Source organism: Natator depressus, chromosome 7, assembly GCF_965152275.1.
Source record: "Natator depressus isolate rNatDep1 chromosome 7, rNatDep2.hap1, whole genome shotgun sequence".
Lineage (NCBI taxonomy): Eukaryota > Metazoa > Chordata > Testudines > Cheloniidae > Natator > Natator depressus.
In genome coordinates this window covers 58,417,110-58,437,676 of record NC_134240.1, presented here as the reverse complement: position 1 = coordinate 58,437,676, position 20,567 = coordinate 58,417,110, and the positions used below count along the sequence as shown (strand labels likewise).

Here is a 20,567-nt window from a genome sequence, read left to right as displayed (position 1 = left end):
CGGATACTAGCTCTCAGATGCAGAGACAAGCACTAGCTATCCCATCTAAGGAGTACAGTGCAAGTCTAACATAGTTTTAAAGGCAGTTTGAGACTTGCTTAGGCGTGACAGTCTTCTCATGTGGACCCAGCCGCAGTGATGCTCCCATGCTCACACCCCTAACCCGTCAGACTCCTACCCACTACTTCCTGTTTAAACAAAGAAGATGCATGTTTTATTACCTCCAAGCCCTACTCCAGTGTCAGATCGCTTTGGGGCCACCATGCTCATGGGGGTTGGGCATGCAAATGCACAGCTTACGGATTCCTGCCACAGGCTCTGAAGAAGTGCCTGATATGGTTGATCCATCCGTTCCCCACCAGTATTCAGGGTATTTGACACCTTCCCAGTGTTAGGTGGGGGGCCTGAAGCCAAGGAATGGGCTCTGCACTTGATGTATGAAAGATTTCAAATCTGCAGATGACGTTGGCCGTACTGTCTCCAGCAGTGAATCTTGCAGATGTACCATGCCTGGGCAACCCCCACATTCAACAGCATGATGGAATGGTTATTTTCTGATGGCAGATAATTTGGCACAAGGACAATGTAGTACACTCTCTCTCATTTAGAACACACTGCTCGTGTTAATGCTCTCAGGTTAACTGCTCTGTAATGCCAGTCTGTACAGACTTCCCTGGGATCTCTGCGGGTTTACAGTGGTAGCTGACAGCAGAATTTGGCATGGTTTTGACAGTATCATTTTAAATGGGAGAGCCACTTAATGGGAAGGTTTCAGAGTAACAGCCGTGTTAGTCTGTATTCACAAAAAGAAAAGGAGTACTTGTGGCACCTTAGAGGCTAACCAATTTATTTGAGCATAAGCTTTCGTGAGCTACAGCTCACTTCATCGGATGCATACTGTGGAAAGTATAGAAGATCTCTTTATACACACAAAGCATGAAAAAATGGGTGTTTACCACTACGAAAGGTTTTCTCTCCCCCCACCCCACTCTCCTGCTGGTAATAGCTTATCTAAAGTGATCACTCTCCTTACAATGTGTATGATAATCAAGGTGGGCCATTTCCAGCACAAATCCAGGGTTTAACAAGGACGTCTGAGGAGGTGGCAGGGGGTAGGAAAAAACAAGGGGAAATAGGTTACCTTGCATAATGACTTAGCCACTCCCAGTCTCTATTCAAGCTTAAGTTAATTGTATCCAATTTGCAAATGAATTCCAATTCAACAGTCTCTCGCTGGAGTCTGGTTTTGAAGTTTTTTTGTTGTAATATTGCAACTTTCATGTCTGTAATCGCGTGACCAGAGAGATTGAAGTATTCTCCAACTGGTTTATGAATGTTATAATTCTTGACATCTGATTTGTGTCCATTTATTCTTTTACGTAGAGACTGTCCAGTTTGACCAATGTACATGGCAGAGGGGCATTGCTGGCACATGATGGCATATATCACGTTGGTGGATGTGCAGGTGAACGAGCCTCTGATAGTGTGGCTGATGTTATTAGGCCCTGTGATGGTGTCCCCTGAATAGATATGTGGGCACAGTTGGGAACAGGCTTTGTTGCAAGGGTAGGTTCCTGGGTTAGTGGTTCTGTTGTGTGGTGTGTGGTTGCTGGTGAGTATTTGCTTCAGGTCGGGGGGCTGTCTGTAGGCAAGGACTGGCTTGTCTCCCAAGATTTGTGAGAGTGTTGGGTCATCCTTCAGGATAGGTTGTAGATCCTTAATAATGCGTTGGAGGGGTTTTAGTTGGGGGCTGAAGGTGACGGCTAGTGGCATTCTGTTATTTTCTTTGTTAGGCCTGTCCTGTAGTAGGTGACTTCTGGGAACTCTTCTGGCTCTATCAATCTGTTTCTTCACTTCCGCAGGTGGGTATTGTAGTTGTAAGAATGCTTGATAGAGATCTTGTAGGTGTTTGTCTCTGTCTGAGGGGTTGGAGCAAATGCGGTTGTATCGCAGAGCTTGGCTGTAGACAATGGATCGTGTGGTGTGGTCAGGGTGAAAGCTGGAGGCATGTAGGTAGGAATAGCAGTCAGTAGGTTTCCGATATAGGATGGTGTTTATGTGACCATCGTTTATCAGCACTGTAGTGTCCAGGAAGTGGATCTCTTGTGTGGACTGGACCAGGCTGAGTTTGATGGTGGGATGGAAATTGTTGAAATCATGGTGGAATTCCTCAAGGGCTTCTTTTCCATGGGTCCAGATAATGAAGATGTCATCAATATAGCGCAAGTAGAGTAGGGGTGTTAGGGGACAAGAGCTGAGGAAGCGTTGTTCTAAGTCAGCCATAAAAATGTTGGCATACTGTGGGGCCATGCGGGTACCCATAGCAGTGCTGCTGATTTGAAAGTATACATTGTCCCCAAATGTAAAATAGTTATGGGTAAGGACAAAGTCACAAAGTTCAGCCACCAGGTTAGCCGTGACGTTATTGGGGATAGTGTTCTTGACGGCTTGTAGTCCATCTTTGTGTGGAATGTTGGTGTAGAGGGCTTCTACATCCATAGTGACCAGGATGGTGTTATCAGGAAGATCACCGATGGATTGTAGTTTCCTCAGGAAGTCAGTGGTGTCTCGAAGGTAGCTGGGAGTGCTGGTAGCGTAGGGCCTGAGGAGGGAGTCTGCATAGCCACACAATCCTGCTGTCAGGGTGCCAATGCCTGAGATGATGGGGCGCCCAGGATTTCCAGGTTTATGGATCTTGGGTAGTAGATAGAATATCCCAGGTCGGGGTGCCAGGGGTGTGTCTGTGCGGATTTGATCTTGTGCTTTTTCAGGGAGTTTCTTGAGCAAATGCTGTAGTTTCTTTTGGTAACTCTCAGTGGGATCAGAGGGTAATGGCTTGTAGAAAGTGGTGTTGAAGAGCTGCCGAGCAGCCTCTTGTTCATATTCCGACCTATTCATGATGACAACAGCACCTCCTTTGTCAGCCTTTTTGATTATGATGTCAGAGTTGTTTCTGAGGCTGTGGATGGCATTGTGTTCTGCACGGCTGAGGTTGTGGGGCAAGTGATGCTGCTTTTCCACAATTTCAGCCCGTGCATGTCGGCGGAAGCACTCTATGCAGAAGTCCAGTCTGCTATCTCGACCTTCAGGAGGAGTCCACCTAGAATCCTTCTTTTTGTAGTGTTGGTAGGGAGGTCTCTGTGGATTAGTATGTTGTTCAGAGGTGTGTTAGAAATATTCCTTGAGTCGGAGACGTCGAAAATAGGATTTTAGGTCACCACAGAACTGTATCATGTTCGTGGGGGTGGAGGGGCAGAAGGAGAGGCCCCGAGATAGGACAGCTGCTTCTGCTGGGCTAAGAGTATAGTTGGATAGGTTAACAATATTGCTGGGTGGGTTGAGGGAACCATTGGTGTGGCCCCTTGTGGCATGTAGTAATTTAGAAAGTTTAGTTTATCATACACATTGTAAGGAGAGTGATCACTTTAGATAAGCTATTACCAGCAGGAGAGTGGGGTGGGGGGAGAGAAAACCTTTTGTAGTGGTAAACACCCATTTTTTCAAGCTTTGTGTGTATAAAAAGATCTTCTATACTTTCCACAGTATGCATCCGATGAAGTGAGCTGTAGCTCACGAAAGCTTATGCTCAAATAAATTGGTTAGTCTCTAAAGTGCCACAAGTACTCCTTTTCTTAATGGGAAGGTGTGGCCAGAAACTGATTTCATATAATGTATTCAACAGACCTTGGAATCTTTTTTATGGTAACACCTTGGACATCACCTGCCAGAAACAAGAACAGCTAGAAGCCAAATATTAATTTCTTTATGCAGCTGAGATGGAATTAGAGTGCACTGTTTATAGGGCCTTATATGACAAAGCATTGAAACTGCTCTGTACCTTTATATGGAGTTGAGGAAATGTCTGTGTGCATGAAAGTTTCATTCAATACAACTTTACCTATACTGAACTAATATAATGAGTGTAAATAAAGCATAGAGCGTATCTGATATGATAGAGACTCTAAACAGACTTGCAGAACTTACCAAAACAGATGAAGGGCAATCTCTTCTTTCAGGAAAAAATAACCCCAACTATACATGCAATATGATGGGGGCTAATTTTGCTACAACTAATCAGGAAAGAGATCTTGGAGTCATCATGGATAGTTCTCTGAAGACGTCCACGCAGTGTGCAGCAGAAGTCAAAAAAACGAACAAGATATTAGGAATCATTAAAAAAGGAATAGAGAATAAGATGGAGAATATCTTATTGCCCTTATAGAAATCCATGGTACTCCCACATCTTGAATACTGCGTACAGATGAGGTCTCCTCATCTCAAAAAAGATATACTGGCATTAGAAAAGGTTCAGAGAAGGGCAACTAAAATGATTAGGGGTTTGGAACAGGTCCCATATGAGGAGAGATTAAAGAGGCTAGGACTTTTCAGCTTGGCGAAGAGGAGACTAAAGGGGGATATGATAGAGGTATATAAAATCATGAGTGGTGTGGAGAAAGTGAATAAGGCAAAGTTATATACTTGTTCCCATAATATAAGAACTAGGGGCCACCAAATGAAATTAATGGGCAGCAGGTTTAAAACAAATAAAAGGAAGTTCTTCATTCAGCGCACAGTCAACCTGTGGAACTCCTTGCCTGAGGAGGTTGTGAAGGCTAGGACTATAACAGTGTTTAAAAGAGAACTAGATAAATTCATGGAGATGAAGTCCATTAAGGGCTATTAGCCAGGATGGGTAAGGAATGGTGTCCCTAGCCTCTATTGTCAGAGGGTGGAGATGGATGGCAGGAGAGAGATCACTTGATCATTACCTATTAGGTTCACTCCCTCTGGAGCACCTGGCATTGGCCACTGTTGGCAGACAGGATACTGGACTGGATGGACCTTTGGTCTAACCCAGTATGGCCGTTCTTATGGGAATTTCAGCCCAGCACTAATGACTGGTATGCAGAGAGCAACTCTGCCTCAAGAACTGACTCTAATCAGAAACACAGAAAAAACTCTCCTGCTGTTCATAGTGACCTTTAACCAGAACCTTTTCTAACCAGAAATTACAACACGTTAAGCATTTCTTCCCAGACTAAAAACTCGCTCGCACTTGATGAAAAAAGAACTTGGAAGACTATGTGTAACAGTGCCACCTGGTGACACCTGCCATAACAGTACCAGCATTAAGGATTTCTGCTTTCTAGAAAAATATATCAGTGTCCACCCAAAAAAAGCAATGCCACTCCAAGCTCTGAAAGCAAAGAGGAAAAAACTGTGCCCATCCCTGGGTAAAAGGAAAGACATGGCAGAAATGACATAATACTTTCTAGCAGCATGCCACCAGATCAGAAATGGACAGTAACAACAAATGAGCCCACACAAACAAACAAACAAACTCAGTATGAAGTCCCATCGTGAGCAGATTGTACTCACCTGTGACAGAGACTTGCAGGTTTGACTCTCACCTTCTGGCAGCCCTGGTATAACCTGTCATGTTGATGCAGGATTGTTACCTACAGCAGTTTGTGGAACGCTGGTGCTCCATGGAGAACTTTGCTGAAGATCTGCGGCAGGTGACCACACATAGTGCTGGCTCCATCTCCTGTTTCCAGTGGCTTCTAAAGATGCCCAGACAAAGAGGAGCCTCCCTGGATGCCTTTAAAAGCAGCTGGAAACAAGGAGAATGAGCCAGCCTGGACGTCTCCACCAGCGGCCGCTGGAAGCAGGAACTATCCTCGGGGTCTGGTTAAAAATAACCAACTACTTTTCCATCGGAGTGAGTGCTGTAATAGCCACAAGGACATAGCCACAGGGACGTGGTGCAATCACAAATGGGAGAGGAGGCATTCACAAAGCACTTTCCCTGTCTGGCCCTTGCATGGGGGGGCTTCCACCATTTCCTTTCAGACACTACACCATTACAGGATAGTATTCTCAATTAGGACATTCTTCCCATTCCTTGTTTCAACCCACTGTGGCCACTTCTATCCCCTTGTACCACCCTAAACCAGTTCCTCTCTTCTCGTTTCCTCCTTCAAATATTTCCCATCACACAAGCTATGTGAAAACCCCAAAGCCTGAGTTTGCATCCAGATCCAAACTTTTCTGAACCTCTAGGGTTTTAAGGTTCAAACTTTAGCTTGGTCCATTCCACAGGGGGGAGGCGGGAACAGCACTTTTCCCGCCATGCACTCCGTGGGCAGCTTTGATCTCTGCTTCTCTTGCTTATCTCCAGCAGGTCCTGTGGGAGGTTGTTCCCCACCCTGGCTGCCCCCAACGAACCACCCGAGCGGGCTGAATGCCATCCTGCCGGTCTGTCTCTGACCTGCACCCTGCAAACACTGCTACGTGCTTGTGCTCCACACTGTTCACTTCCTCCTCCTTGTGTCCCATCCCTGGCGGGACCTACTGTCACCTTTAGAGGGTGAGGAGACCCAGTGAGCCAGCCTGTATTCCACCCTAGTCCCAAGCTCGCTGGGGCTCTATGCTGTTGGATCTTCCATGGCCCTATGAGCACAAGCATGTGGTGGGGGCAGCTGTGAAGTTCAGAAGCAGAGCCAAATTCCCCCAATACTTGGCAATGTCCCAAATCACAGGTTTGACTTGGCCTCATCTTTGATCACTAAAAACATTCATTCATCAACTGGACACTAGTGGCCATGGGAGCTGCTGCTGACTGTGACTTTACAGTCTGCCCTGAGTAAGAGGTGGCACAGAGCTGTATGGCTCCAGGAGCTTCACGGAGCATGCTCACCCCACACCACAATATGGGTAGGCCCCCTCGGGCCCCTTTACTCCCCCAAAACGGTCATAAGGGAAAGTCACGCATCCCTGCTCACAGTGACTGAAATCGGCCAGGGCTCTGTGGAGGGAGGACGGAGGTTTTGGGAGGGCTGCAAAGAAGGTAAATAGGAAAAGCTGACTGAGAAGAGCAGCTGGTGGGAAAGGTGTGGCGGGGGGGGGCGGCAAATCCACCCCTCTGCAAAGGGTTAGCAGAGCAGGAGGAATGTGAATTGAAGCCCTCTCCCTCCGATAGCTGAGGAATTTGAATAGCAGCTTCTCCAGGGAATGAGGGCTCCAAACTGGGATTGAGAAAGCCATTTGATCTGAGTCAGCTGCCCCAGGAAAGTGCTGCGTAGGCCTTTTCCCGGTTAGAACAGACCCATTCTGACAGGAAACAGGCCAGATAGGTGCTGCCAAGGCAGCGGAAGCTGAATACAGAGGGTTGGAGCCTCAGGGGACGTGCATCGGCATATGGAGCTATGCCAACTTATGCCAGGTCAGGGAGAGTCTAATGCACACCCATCAATCCCACTGGGGACCTGTCATTTCTGTGTGGCTACACTGGAAGCTGGCTCCATTGGGAGGCACAGAGATGAGTGAAAACCTCGTCTCAAAAGCGGAAAAAACCTCAATTGCCACAAAGGGATCAAGAAAAGAGATATAGGGTTAGGCAGAGAGATATGTATTGTATAAGTGCAAGCGTTTACCCAGAGCCAAAGCATTTCTATACCCATCAATAAATCCTCACAACCCTGATGTGCAGAAGCTTGTCACATAATGAGACTGTGACACAGAGAAGAAGTGAAATGATTTGCCTGAAGTCACACAGTGAGTCAGTGGCAGAGACAAGAACAGGACTCAGGAGTCCAGAATCCGAGTCCAGAAAGTCCATGGCTTTCTAATCACAGGACCGTGCAGTCTAATACCCTCAGCAAGGTCTGCATTTATGGCTGATGTCTACCTCTGCAATGGACCTACTGAACCCCCCAAACAAAACAGCCCCACAACTTTGGGGGATTTAAATGCTGCCATCGATCATGCTGCCTATAGGCCTGGGACAGCAAAGTTTACATTGCTCCCTGCTCAGCCATTAACCTCAGCCCCATTGATGCCATGGAATCAAAGTCCTGGAAATTCTCATGAAAAAGGGGAAGATTTAGATTGACAAATCCCATTGAATTCCCTGTGTATTAACTTTTCGTAATGCTAATTCCAGTTCCTCTGTGCTCAGGACCTTCCTGCCTTGTAATTCTCTCTGGTATGCCACCAACATGGGGCGTTCATTTGGGCAACTATGTTGATCTACTGTGATGGCAATTAACTCATATTCAGAGCATTACTGAAAGAACCAGACTGGCCAATGGCCCAGCCAACCGTATAGCACATTAGAAAGCTCCTTCGTTTTCCGTTTAAACTGATTTTTACTGAAAAATTCCTGGGTTTTACAAAAAATATTATTCTTTTTTTTCCAGTTTTCACCCTTCTTTTGTATCATTGAAATGTATTAAAAAACTTGTTTTATTAGGAATATACAATACATTGGATGAGATATATGTATTATGATAATACATTAATTAGTCTGTGTGTACATACAAAGCTGCCTGTTGATGTAAGGCTATGTGTTAGTCTAGATACGTTTCAAGGAAGTATTCGAAAGTTTAAAAAAAACAAACAGGAGAAAAGGATGAAGTTGAGTGTACACACTGCACATGGTTTGGCCCAATTATTAAATATAAATATTTATAGGCTAATAGTTCCAAGTCTACAACAGTAAACTATTTATTCAAATGAAAACTTTTATTTGGGGATTAGGGATATATTGTTTTCTTAAACTCAGAGGTGGCATTGTGTTTTGAGTTCTGTTTTAGTTCTGTAGTAAACCGCACTGATGAACGGAATTCAAAGCATTAATCTACTGCCTACTTTCCCCGCCAACTTTCTGTCCACCAAAATAAACCCTGATATTTACCCAGAAAAACTAGTAATAGTTTTTTGCACTAATGGTCACCTGTTTTTGTTGTTGTGGTAATAAACACTGATAAATTCCCAGAAAAAAATTAAATAAAATACAAACTGAAAACAAAGGGCCATATACACCTAGAGCCTCAAAGCTATTTAGTTCAATGGGAGGTAGGCACCTCAATGCCTTTGAGGATTTAAGTCCTGCAGTGGCCTTCACTACCCAGCAGCGTTGATGGAAGTTAAGGGAACTCGGGAATTGCTCAGCACATCTCAGGGTCAGTCCCTCGAGGTGCCCAATTTTCATAAAACAGACACGTATTGCCTTGACTAGAAGATTATTGGCTCCGGCATGGAGCAGCTAAATCAGTACTAATTACCCTAAGCAGGGAAGCGGGCATTCCAATGGGCTTGTATCATGCACGCGTCACACAGGTTTAACACTAACATTTGATGTAATCCTACACAACTGGCAATAAAAGGATTAACTGACACTTCTGGATATTTGTCGGCTGCCAAGTGATAAACACCCTCAGATGGGGAGAGGGTAGAGGCAGTGAGAGACTGCCAGCCTCGCCCCTCTCCCCCCATAAACAGATTGTCTCTCCATTTTGGTGGGGTGGCCTGGAGGAGCCCTGTGTCAGGGTGGGGCTGGCCGGAGAGGAGGGAAGAAGGGCACTGTGGTCCAGTCTCAGAACACAGGGATCTGATGAGTCCTCCACTGAAGTCAATGGGACTGCACAGGGTATTAATCAGGGCACGCCTGGACCCAGAACTGTGCAGCCCCCGTCCAACTCTGGGGGCACTAAGTCCCAGATGGTGCATCCCCTTCCCCACCATGTGGCCTGGGGGGTAACTGCAGGTAGAAGAGCTGCTGAGCCAGCCAGTCGGCGCAGAAGCAGAGATGGTGCCAAAGCAAGGTGTGCTGGACATGCAGAAAACTTTCTACAGTTGTGACAGGACTGTCTCTGCCCTGTGCTGTGAGGCTGTTTGCTCTAACCCTCCCCTCCCTCGCAGCCTCCCCACCTGAGCGTCACTCCACACCTGTCCCCCATACCCTGCCCCATCCGCCTCACCTCCTTCCCTTCCCTTTCCATTTCACTGATCCCCTCCTAACTAACTCCCCAACCCCAAATCATGGCGCTAACAGGCCACTTACGGCCGTCGCACTGCTCACTCTGCGAGACCCCTCTCTCTGCACTGCAGGGGCCACATCTGTTTAGACTGTAAGCACTTTGGGGCAGGGACCATCTGCTACTCTGCCCGGTGCCTAGCACAGTAGGGCTCTTAGGCACCACCACAATAAACATGATTAATAATTGCTAAAGGATGTGGGCCAAAGAGCTTTACATTGTGTGGCTAAAAATCACTTCACTTTGCAGACTACTCAGCCATGGTATCTGCGCCCGTCCCCCCCCAACCCCCTTACTTCGACTGAAATCAGGAGTAGTCAAGGGTGCTCAGCATCCAGCAGGATTGGGCCCTTAGGGTGGAATCTGGTGATTTTTTTCCCCATTGAGCCAGCTGGTGCTGCTCCTCTCTGATTGGCACCAGCTCCGGGCCTAGGCGGGGCTTGGGGTGTGGAAGGGGGTATGGGCTCTGGGCTGCAGCGGTGAAGGCTCTGGGGTGGGGTCAGAAATGAGGGAGTTCAGGGTGTGGGAGGGGGATCCAGGCTGGGGCAAGGGGTTGGGGAGGGGAGGGCTCTGGGGTAGGGCCGGGGCTGAGGGGTTTGGGGTGCAGGAGGGGGCTCCAGGGTGGGGCTGAGGGGTTTGGAGTGTGGGAGGGGGTTCCGAGCTGGGGCAGGGGGTTGGGGCATGGGAAGGGTTTCAGGGTGCAGACTCTGGGAGGGAGTTTGGAAGCGGGAGGGGGCTCGGGGCTAGGGTAGGGGGTTGGGACATGGGAGGGGTTTCGGGGTGTGGGCTCTGGTCAGTGCTCACCTTGGGCAACTCCCTGCAAGTGGCGACATGTCCCTCAGCTCCTAGGCGGAGATGCGGCCAGGCGGCTCTGCATGCTGCCTCTGCCAGCAGGCGCTGCCCCTGCAGCTCCCATTGGCCGCGGTTCATGGCCCATGGGAGCTGTGGAGCCGGTGCTTGGAGCAGGGTGGGGGCAGCGTACGGAGCCCCCAGGGTCATCCCTCCGCCTAGGAGCCAAGGGATATGTTGCCGCTTCCGAGGAGCCTCATGGAGCCAGGTAGGGAGCCTGCCAACCCTGTGCCAACTGGACTTTTAATGGCCCAGTTGACTGGAGCTGCCAGGGTCCCTTTTTGACCAGGCGTTCCGGTCGAAAACTGGACACCTGGCAATCCTTTGGTTGTACCACAGGAGTTCAAACATCTTCATCACCTGGAGCACCTCTGGATGCATGGATGGACACTGTCAGCTCCCCCCTCAACACAGCATGTGAAGCATTGACAGTAGCCACTGTAAATCAGTTTAAAAAAATTTCCAGACAAAAGGATTGCACCCCAGGGGTTGTCTGTGATATGCAGGAGGTCAGACTAACTGGTCCCTGCTGGCCATAAACTCTATGAACGTATGAATTTAACTAAATCAGTGCAATATCTATGTGGTGAGAAACCCTAAGCGCATCCTGCTATACCAGACGATTTGTAGAGATCATCCTCAAATCGTGGGATCACTGATGATGATGATGATGATGATACCAGATGACTGATCAGTTTGATCATTTTTTTAAGACACTTAGGCCCCATCCTCAAAGATGTTTAGGAACCTAACGGCTATTGATTTCAAACCAAAATACCTTTGAAGGTCCATCTGGGTCCCTTGCCCTGCATCCTGTGTTGCCATTTATAACCCTGTCCAGTGCACAAGAGGGTTATGTTTTAGACCCACCCTGCACAGCTCTAAATGACAGCACATGATGTCAGGCCCTTTGGTTTTTTGTTTAAAATTTCCCAGGAATTTATCAGCTGATTACAAAAGATAAAAAGCGGCTGAAAATCGGTACCAAAAATTAACTTCACAGTTTAAAAAGCAACAAATAGAGAAACGTCAGGGTGCTGAAAGTAAAAGCAGTTTAATAGTGCGGTTTATTTCATGAACTACACATTAACTGTATGTACATAGATGCATGCCCCTGTGTGTCTTCCACTACATTGCCTTCTTTAACAGGCAGCCACGGATTTAGACTTAGACTAATTTATTGTCAGCATAAACACAGCTACCAAACGTAATGGATTGGATTTTCTTAACATAATCAGTATTTTCATGTACTTGAGTGGTCCAAAATGCGGGTGAAAAGTCAGTTAAAATCAAGTAATAGCATTGGTAAAACCCAGGAATTTGCGGGTAAAAGTCAGTAAAACATGAAAACAAAGGGCCTTGCACCTTCCCCAGGGAGCTGCAGTCGGGATGAGTGCCACTGTAACCCACACACCTCCTGGGTGTGGTGTTCTGTCCCCTCTAGTGGCACCCCCACCAACTAGAGACTGAGTTTGCTACAGCCTTAACTAAGAGCCCAGTTACTTTTAGCTCATGCAGTAGAGGCTTCAGAGGTCCCAGGTTCGAGCTACCCCGCCAACTACCGGGTCTGTCCCTGTCACACCAAGAAAATGGAGATGGGCCTGGACTAGACCTGTGACCGGGAATGCACCTAGTGAACTCTACAGAAGCTGGGATCTCCAGCTGGACTCCATCAGTGTTGAGGGCAAACCAGGGGCGGCGTGGGAAAGATTTAAAACTCTTCCAACAATGGAGAGAGGGCTGGAGGCAGGAAAAACGCCCCCTCTTCCCCTTCCAAATACCGTGGCGCCAGCAGGGAGCGTCAGCTGTGAAGGGAGCCCTCCCCAGACCCTTTGCGTCCTGGGAGAGCAGATCCCCAGTTACCCTCCTGGGATGGGTCCCACAGCCACAGCTGGAGACCTCCGCTCTCTCCCCACAGAGCAGGTCCTGGGGGAGGGGTCCCACAGACCTCCCCAGGGGGACTGGAGAAACTCCACCGCTCTCCCCCGGCTAGCGGGAGTCGCTGGGAGGGCGGGGGCGAGGAGAGCAAGAGGAAAGAGGCTGGGATCCGGGACGAGGGGGAAGGGGAAGAGTCGGGAAGGAGGAGGGGAGGAGATGGAGGGGAAGGGGAGAAGGAGGGAGGAGAGAGGAAGGGGGAGGAGAGGCGAGATTCAGGCTAGGAGAGGAAACAGAAGGGTCCCTGTGCGCTGTGGGCGATGCGCCTCCTGGCCCTGGCCCTGGCCGCGCTGCTGGCCCAAGCGCCCACCCCAGGTAAGGAGCGGTGGGGAGCGGGGGCGGAATCTCTGCCCTCCCACCTCCCCCCCCCAAAAAAAACCTGCCTCCCCCCCCCGGCAGCGGACCCCTGTCCCCCGCGCTGGCTCTGGGGAAACCTGCGTCTCAGGTTAAATAACTGGGGGGGGGGGCAGGGTTGTGCGGGGCGCCTGTTCAAGGAGAAGTTACAGCCCCCTTGCGCTTTGCCCCGAGCCCACCCCGCGGACGGCCCAGGAAAGGGGGGCCGCGCCGCCCCCAGACGCGCACCCCGGGGCCGGGCTGACTTCGGCCCGTTGCTTGGCACGGTTTTTGTTCGATCCCCCAGCCCCAGCCCGAGCCCGCTGATCCGACTCCTGCCCCGGGACCCGCTTGTAACCCGAGCGGAGTCCCTGCGCTTTCGCAATCATTTCTTCAGGCTCTCTCTCGGGTCCGGACCGCTTCGGCTCCGAGCAGTTCAGACCCTGGAAGCTGGTGCAGATACTCGGCCCCAAACTCCAGACAATGCCTCAACTTCGTAAACAAAACCAGGAGGAAAAGGAAAAGACACTGAAAGGGTTAAAAACCCTCCCCACCCCACTCCCCCGAATGTATAGTTTGTGACAATTGTCACTTTCTGTTTAACAGGGCAGGAACAACATACAGCTCACAGTATATTAAAAAAAACACAACAAAATTACCCTCTTTACTAACACCTTGTACAGTACTAAAGCTTCAGGAATTTTAAACCTCTAGTTTACTTTACATTAGGTTTGCTGGTAACTTTTTGCATTTCTCTCAGCTTGGGCAATTGAAACTAGACTTGTCATTTTGACTTCTCTACTCAGTTCCACTAACATAAGCCTTGCTTGCTTCCTACAGAGGGGGCGGGAGGGCTTAATAAAAGATCATGTTTCCACTGAATTTAAGAAAAAACCATGAAAACATTTCTTGTGTGACTAGAGGTGAATCTGTAGCAGTGAGAGATTTGGTGGACAATTTTCAAATGCATCTAAGTGATGTAGCAGCCTAAGTCCAATGAGAAAGTCCACAGACTTTCAATGAGATTCAAAGTCCTTTCTGAAAATGGGATTTAGGCACTTTTGTAATTTTTACCGGTGACTTCTATGCTTCCCAGATATGGGGTTCTCCTGGGCACTGCTGATTAACAAGAATTAATATTCTGATGAGCACACCACTCCAAACCTGAACTTCAGAGTTTGGGGATATTGCAAGGAGGGATTTTCGTTTGTCTGGCTTTGAGTTCTGGATCTGCATCTGCCTGTCAAAGTTTTGAAGGATGAATGGAGGTTCAGGCCAAATTCTGGAGCTAGGCTGAGAAGTTTTCTTTGAGAGAGGGGCCTCCTAACTGTTGAAAATTAAAAAAATCTCAGTCCAACTGAAAACATCTGGTTGCTTGTTGTGATCTTTCTTGCCACATGCTAATTATTTTTATTAAATATTTTATTATTGTTGCTCAGGGGTGTGAAAAAAACTCCCCCGAGTGACATACATTTGCTGGCCCAAGCACTCGTGTGCACAGCGTTACGTCGGCGGGAGAGCTCTCTCCCGTCGGCATAACGCAGCTACACAAACACTTTTACAGTGGCACAACTACATCGGTACACCTGTGCTGCTGTAAGCTTGTAAGTGCAGACCTGGCCTTAGCAGCAGGGGGAAATCTTTGCAAGATGTCCCTAGTGTAGACAGTCTTGCAACTAATCCACTATCCCAGGCTGCCTCCCAGCAAGCCAGGGAAAAAGGCGTTTAGGATAGCCAAAGGAGACAAATGAGACTAAAGCATTGACAATTACAGCAGCCAGTTGTAAATAAAGCTAGACCAGACAAAGGCCCTTGACAATTAGGAACGTTGCAATTCAGACAACGCAGACTGGAAATAAAGCGTACATTTTTAACAGTGAGTAACTAACATTTGGAACAACTTACCAAAGGTCGCGGTAGATTCTCCATCACTGACATTTATTAAATCAAGATTGGATGTGTTTCTAAAAGCTCTGCTCTAGGAGTTATTGTGAAGCAGTTCTCTGGCCTGTGTTATACCGGAGGTCAGACTAGATGATCACAGTGGTCCCTTCTGGCCTTGGAATCTATGAATGTATGAAATGAGTCCTGAATATTTGACTCTTTTGTTTGTTTGTTTTACTTCTTCCATGTACTATAAGTTCCCTTCTCAGGCAGTGGAACAGCAAGACTAAACTCTTGTGGTGAGCTCTGTCTGTGCTGCAGCGTCATCCATGCCACATAGTTTTCATTCCCTGCCTTCCCGAATTGCTCCCCATTTGAAGCAGCAATTGTGTAAAGTCTGCGCACTCAGCACTGTGTGCGCGCGAAGGTCTGCTGCTCTCCAATTGATGGAGGATTCTCCTCAATTGGAAAGGAACCTGTTACAGGAGTATCCTTCGCTTGGGGGCTGAGCCAAACCCACCGAAGTCAGTGGGAGGCCTTCCACTGTCTTCAATGTGCTTTGGATCAGAGCTTTCATTACTGTATGTGTCTACAATATCCTCAGTTTCCCCAAATCGCCTACTGTTACAACTATCATGCTGGCTCCACTGGTGCCCCACTGCCTCCATCAATCACTATGTTTGCTTGTTTTAAATACAGCATTACCTAACTCTGCTTGCAGCAGGATTAGCTGACATGGTGATTAAAATGCTAGTGGCTTCAAATACTTAAAGCTCTCCCTATTGCTACCCCTGCGGAGCAGCTCTGGTGATAGCAACAGCAGGAAGTTTAAGGAAAAAGAGTCTGCTGTTGAGTGTTTGGACCAAATCCTACATGCCTTACCCATGCAACTGGTGCTCTAGAGTCTATGGGCTTTCTTGCTTGGGAGAGGAGAGCTGAATTTGATCATTTCTTTGGAACAACCCCAAAACCTATCAAAAAGCCAAAAACTTGGACTCATGGACATAAAAAAAGAAAAGAAAACTTTTATACTGGGGCCAATAATCAGGTAGAAGTGATCAGAGAAATTGGAGACGCAGTTTGAATTGCTTATGCTGGTCTCTGCCACCGGCAGTATCTGCACTCCTCTTTTATGTACTCTGTTGTGTATTTTTTGGCATTGTGTGCTGTCTAGTTTTAAATTACTCAAACAACAGTCTCTTACTCTGGGAAACTAGGCCACAATTAGAGCTGGTCAGCATTTTTTGAACAAAAAGTTTACATATCAAAAAAGGACATCATAAAAATGGTTTGTCCGGAAAAATGTCAGGACGTTTGAATAATTTCCCATAACGTTTTATAGTGCATTCAACTGACGAAAAAACATGGTTTTGGTCAACCAACAAATTCAAATATTTAATAACGTTTGATAAATAGGTCATGAAAATGTAGAAAAAGCCCTGATATTTTTAATGAAACTAAATTTCTCATTTTTGATCAGTGTTATCCACAACCTTAAAGATCTCATTGAGGGTGTAAGCTTTTTGAGATAGCAAGCCTATTTCCATATCTCACAGTAAAGCACCTAGTTAGTGCGCTACTAGTGTTAGACAAATAAGTAATAAACCATCATCACCACACTGCAGGCAGGCTTTTCCTGCTATTCAGCCTAAATTTCCTTTTCTTTATTGCAAGCTGCTAGTTCTACTCATACCCCGGCACAATCCAAAATAACCTCTCTCCTTGGGATTTACAATTTTCTGTGCTTCTGGACAGTTATCATGATCCCTCAATTAATATAGCTGATCCAGACTATGCCTAGCTGGGTCATATATCTTCTTACACATCAATTCAAATAAGAACCATTCAGTATTATGGGATAATAAGGATGATATTTTTATTTTCCTTTCATTTTCTTTTTTTAAATGGCCCTTATTTTCTAAAACAACCAACCAAACACAAAAACGGAGAATGGTCTATAAAAAAGGCCCAAAACAGTACAGGAATCCAGGGTTTTACTGTAGTGTTTGGAGCCGTTACTGTAATAGTAGAACCTAGCTTTTCTCAGCTGTAGATCTCAAAGCACTTTACAAAGGAGGTCAGTATCAATACCCCCATTTTACAGATGGGGAAACTGAGGCAGAAAGGGGACATGCTTTGCCCAAGGTCAGCCAGCAGCCGGAACCACCAACAGAATGCACATCACCTGAGTCCTAATTCAGTGCTTGATTCACTAAGCCACCCTACTTTTTGAATAAAGGGTCTACATTTAAGTATCTGTGATATGTAATGCTTTATTTGAAGTCATAGCCTACTAAAATAAAATATATAACCACAGCACAACACTTAGTTTCACAGCTTAGAACTAGCACCTCTACTTCCAATACTCCTGCAACAGTAGATGGAAATACTTGACTTGCTTATTCTGAAGATAAGTATATGTTTGTGTTTCAGGAGTTGATGTCAAACAAAATCCTCTACCAAACACTCATCCTCTCTTGGTTACCCTGTTCCTTGCTGATGTGCTGAAAAAGTAACTGGAAGGGAGAGAGCCATTCTGCCCTTGGTTGCGTATATGCCATTATTGTTTGTACAAACGAGGCAGAGAGGCCAGAATAATACTTCACATTTTCAAAGTGCATTTCATCCTGAAGGACACTAAAGTACTTTGCAGAGGGGACTGCAAGGACCATTTGTCTGCTGCTGAAATACAGCTACAACTAGGGTAGAGGGCAGCACACTATTCGATAACACATTGGAAACAATCTGTGGAACTCATTGCCACAAGACAAGGTTGAGGTCAAGAGTTTTGTAGACTTCAAAAGTAGATCATAGATAATGAGAACATCTATAGTTATATTAGAAAGGAAGAAATAGGAATATAATCTTTCGTGCTCCAAGGTATAAGTCACGCACTATCTGTCTGACAAGGTCAGGAAGCAATTGCCTGTATGTGTAGATATGCCATAACTATCTATTATGGAATTTCTTCCACCTATCTCTGATGCAGTTGGTACTGGCCACTGCTGGAGGCACAATAGCAAATTAGATATAGCACTAGTCTGATCCCAGTTTGGCAATTCCTACATGGGAAAAGTTTAGGCAAGAACACTAGGGCAAATGTCTTGAAATGAATGTCATGGGATCTTTAATATCCATGGAGAGCACCCAAGATTTCAGGGTTTAAAAGCTCATCAGAAAGTCTTTATAAACTCACCTGCACAGACCTCAATTTATCTGCCTCAGAGTTACCTGCCAATCTAACTGTTCGCTGATTCAGGTGCTTTTGTGCTGCCATGCACGGAAGAGTCTCATGATCCATTCTCTCCTTTGCAGATATTTGCGAGGCTCTGAATGTGACAGTCTCGCCAGGACCGACAGTGCGATACGCCGAGGGAGACAATGCTACCCTTTATTGTCACGTTTCACAGAAGAGACGGACAGACAACTTACTTGCTGTCCGATGGGTTTTTGCCCTCTCACCCACACAGGAGTATCTGATGATCAAAATGACTAAATTTGGGATTGTCCAGTACTATGGAAATTACACCCACCGCTTCCACAAGCAAAGACTTCGCCTTCTCAAAGAGAGACACGGAGCAACGTACAAATTCCTAATTCTGAATCTCCGGCCAACGGATCAAGGCCATTATATATGCAAAGTCCAGGAAATTGGCAAGCACAGGAATAAGTGGACTGCATGGTCAAATGGCACAGCGGCTACTGAAGTAAAAGGTGAGGATGCATCTGATGCTACTGAGTCTGATCCTAACCTTTTTCTTGCTCATTATCGTTAATTGTTGGTTTTCTTCCCATGTCAAATTAATCCAGAAGCAGGGCCAGCTCTAGGATTTTTGCCGCCCCAAGCAAAAAATTTTTTGGCTGCCCCCGCTTTTTTGTGTGCCCCCGCCCCCGGCTCCGCACCAGCTCCGCCCTTTCCCAACCCCTTCCCCAAATCCGGAGTGCCGCCCCTAGAAATGTGCAGCCCCAAGCATCTGCTTGTTTTACTGGTGCCTAGAGCCGGCCCTGTCCAGAAGATGCTTGAATTTAGGGGTTTTTTCCCCCAAAATCATTTAGAAATAAATCATATAATACTGAGCTTCATAAATAATAATTATACCTCACAACTGAAAAATTAAAGGCAGGAAATCCACCGCCGTAGATTTCTAGATCATTACTGTAGCTGTTCAGCCAAAATGATGATAGTTAACAATACTTTGCACTCATTCAAGCATAGGTCTCAGAGAACTTGAAAAAGGGACTGAACAATATTATCCCCATTTTAAACATGGGGAAACTGAGGCACAGAAAGAGTAAAGGTCATACAATGAATCAGTGTCTGCGCTGGGAATAGAATCTGGCTTTCCTGTGTCCCAGTTCTCCATTCTGCCTGTAGAAACCTCCAGAGAATAGATGTTCCTCATGAGATTGCTTTCATTTCTAGTCCCAGCTGGAAGTAGCTCAGGAGCAGTCTCTGGATGTTCAGCTCTAGTCTTGGCCTGAAAGTGGAAAAGCACTGATTGGAATGTTCCAGAATTGCATAGAAAGGTTGGGTTGAAGTCCAGCATAAATATGACCTGAGGTGGGCCTTCCAAATCCAGATCCCACACTTACAGCTGCCCCCGCCTTAATAGTGGGCCATATCAAAGCCCCTGATACAAACATACCCAGACTTTGAGAGAGGGTTGTGTTCTGGATCTGGATTTCATAGATTGGGCTCATGTCAGAAGGCAGCTATGCTCAACATTGCAGTGTCAATGCTGGCTGGGAAACGCTCCTCTGCGTCTGATAGATGGTCTCCTCATAGATGTGGGTGTGTGGTAAAAGGAAGTGTTGACTAAGTTCACTGGGGCCTGATCCAAAGACTACTGAAGTCAGTGGGAATCAGGCCCTAAGTTACTGGAACTGAAGGGTGTGAATGTCTGCACGACCTACGGGGGAATCACCAACCCAGCACAGAAAAACCTGTCAGATGAAAACTCTGGGGTTCACCTCATGAAATTTCCTCCAGCCCTGTTGGCACTTGATTTGTTGGGTGGGTTTTTTTAAATTAAGAAGCAGCAGTAAATATTTAGGAAAACGTATTCCTGATTAACTAGTATGTGTTTCTGGGGTGAGGGAGGGCATGAACCTGATTCTCCTCTTACTTATACTAGTTTTAGACTGATGGAGCTCCACTGACTTCAGCAGAGTTCCTCCTGATTTACAACTGCTGGGAGATCAGAATCAGGCCCAAAGGTCTCATTTCGTTAATATCTTGTGCCAGAGAAACCTAAACCATGTTTCCCACGGTGCTAGCTTCATAGTTCTAATTAAGCTTCCTATAGCATCTTTGTACTAACACACAGAGGGAGACAAACAATGCAACAGACGATCTCTATTGATAGCTCATAGACATCACAAGTTTTTGCTTTGCTATCTCACAGATAAAAGACAGAATATGAAAAATATATGATCAGAAATAAATAGCAGCTGCATTTTGCCCACTAATGTTTATATGTGCCTTGATTAAAATCAGAGGATTAAAGTAAAGTAATTAGCTGAAGTTATTAGTAGCTGTGGAAGCTTTTCCAAAGATCTAGAGTTGAAGTTCAGTTTGGCTCAGTACCAAATTGTATGAATGTGAATTTTTTCAAAAGTCATAATCTAAAACATCTGATCCTCTTGGGTCTGCAAAATTTGGCAAGATTTCTGCAAGATTTTGTATGCTTCCTGTATGCAGCCAGCCAGCCATAATGTGAGAAGAGTGACCTGATCTGAAATCTC

The 20,567-nt window shown here is 46.5% G+C and overlaps 1 protein-coding gene across 1 annotated transcript in view; it reads left to right on the top strand.

Moving 5' to 3' along the window:
- Positions 1 to 12,783: 12,783 nt before the first annotated feature.
- Positions 12,784 to 20,567, top strand: part of VSTM4 (V-set and transmembrane domain containing 4) — a 54,490-nt gene continuing 46,706 nt past the window's right edge. The window contains exons 1-2 of the mRNA XM_074959912.1: positions 12,784 to 12,920; positions 18,138 to 18,536. Of these exons, the coding sequence (XP_074816013.1) occupies positions 12,866 to 12,920; positions 18,138 to 18,536 (454 nt within the window). The 5' untranslated portion in view covers positions 12,784 to 12,865. The remainder of the gene's footprint in view (positions 12,921 to 18,137; positions 18,537 to 20,567) is intronic.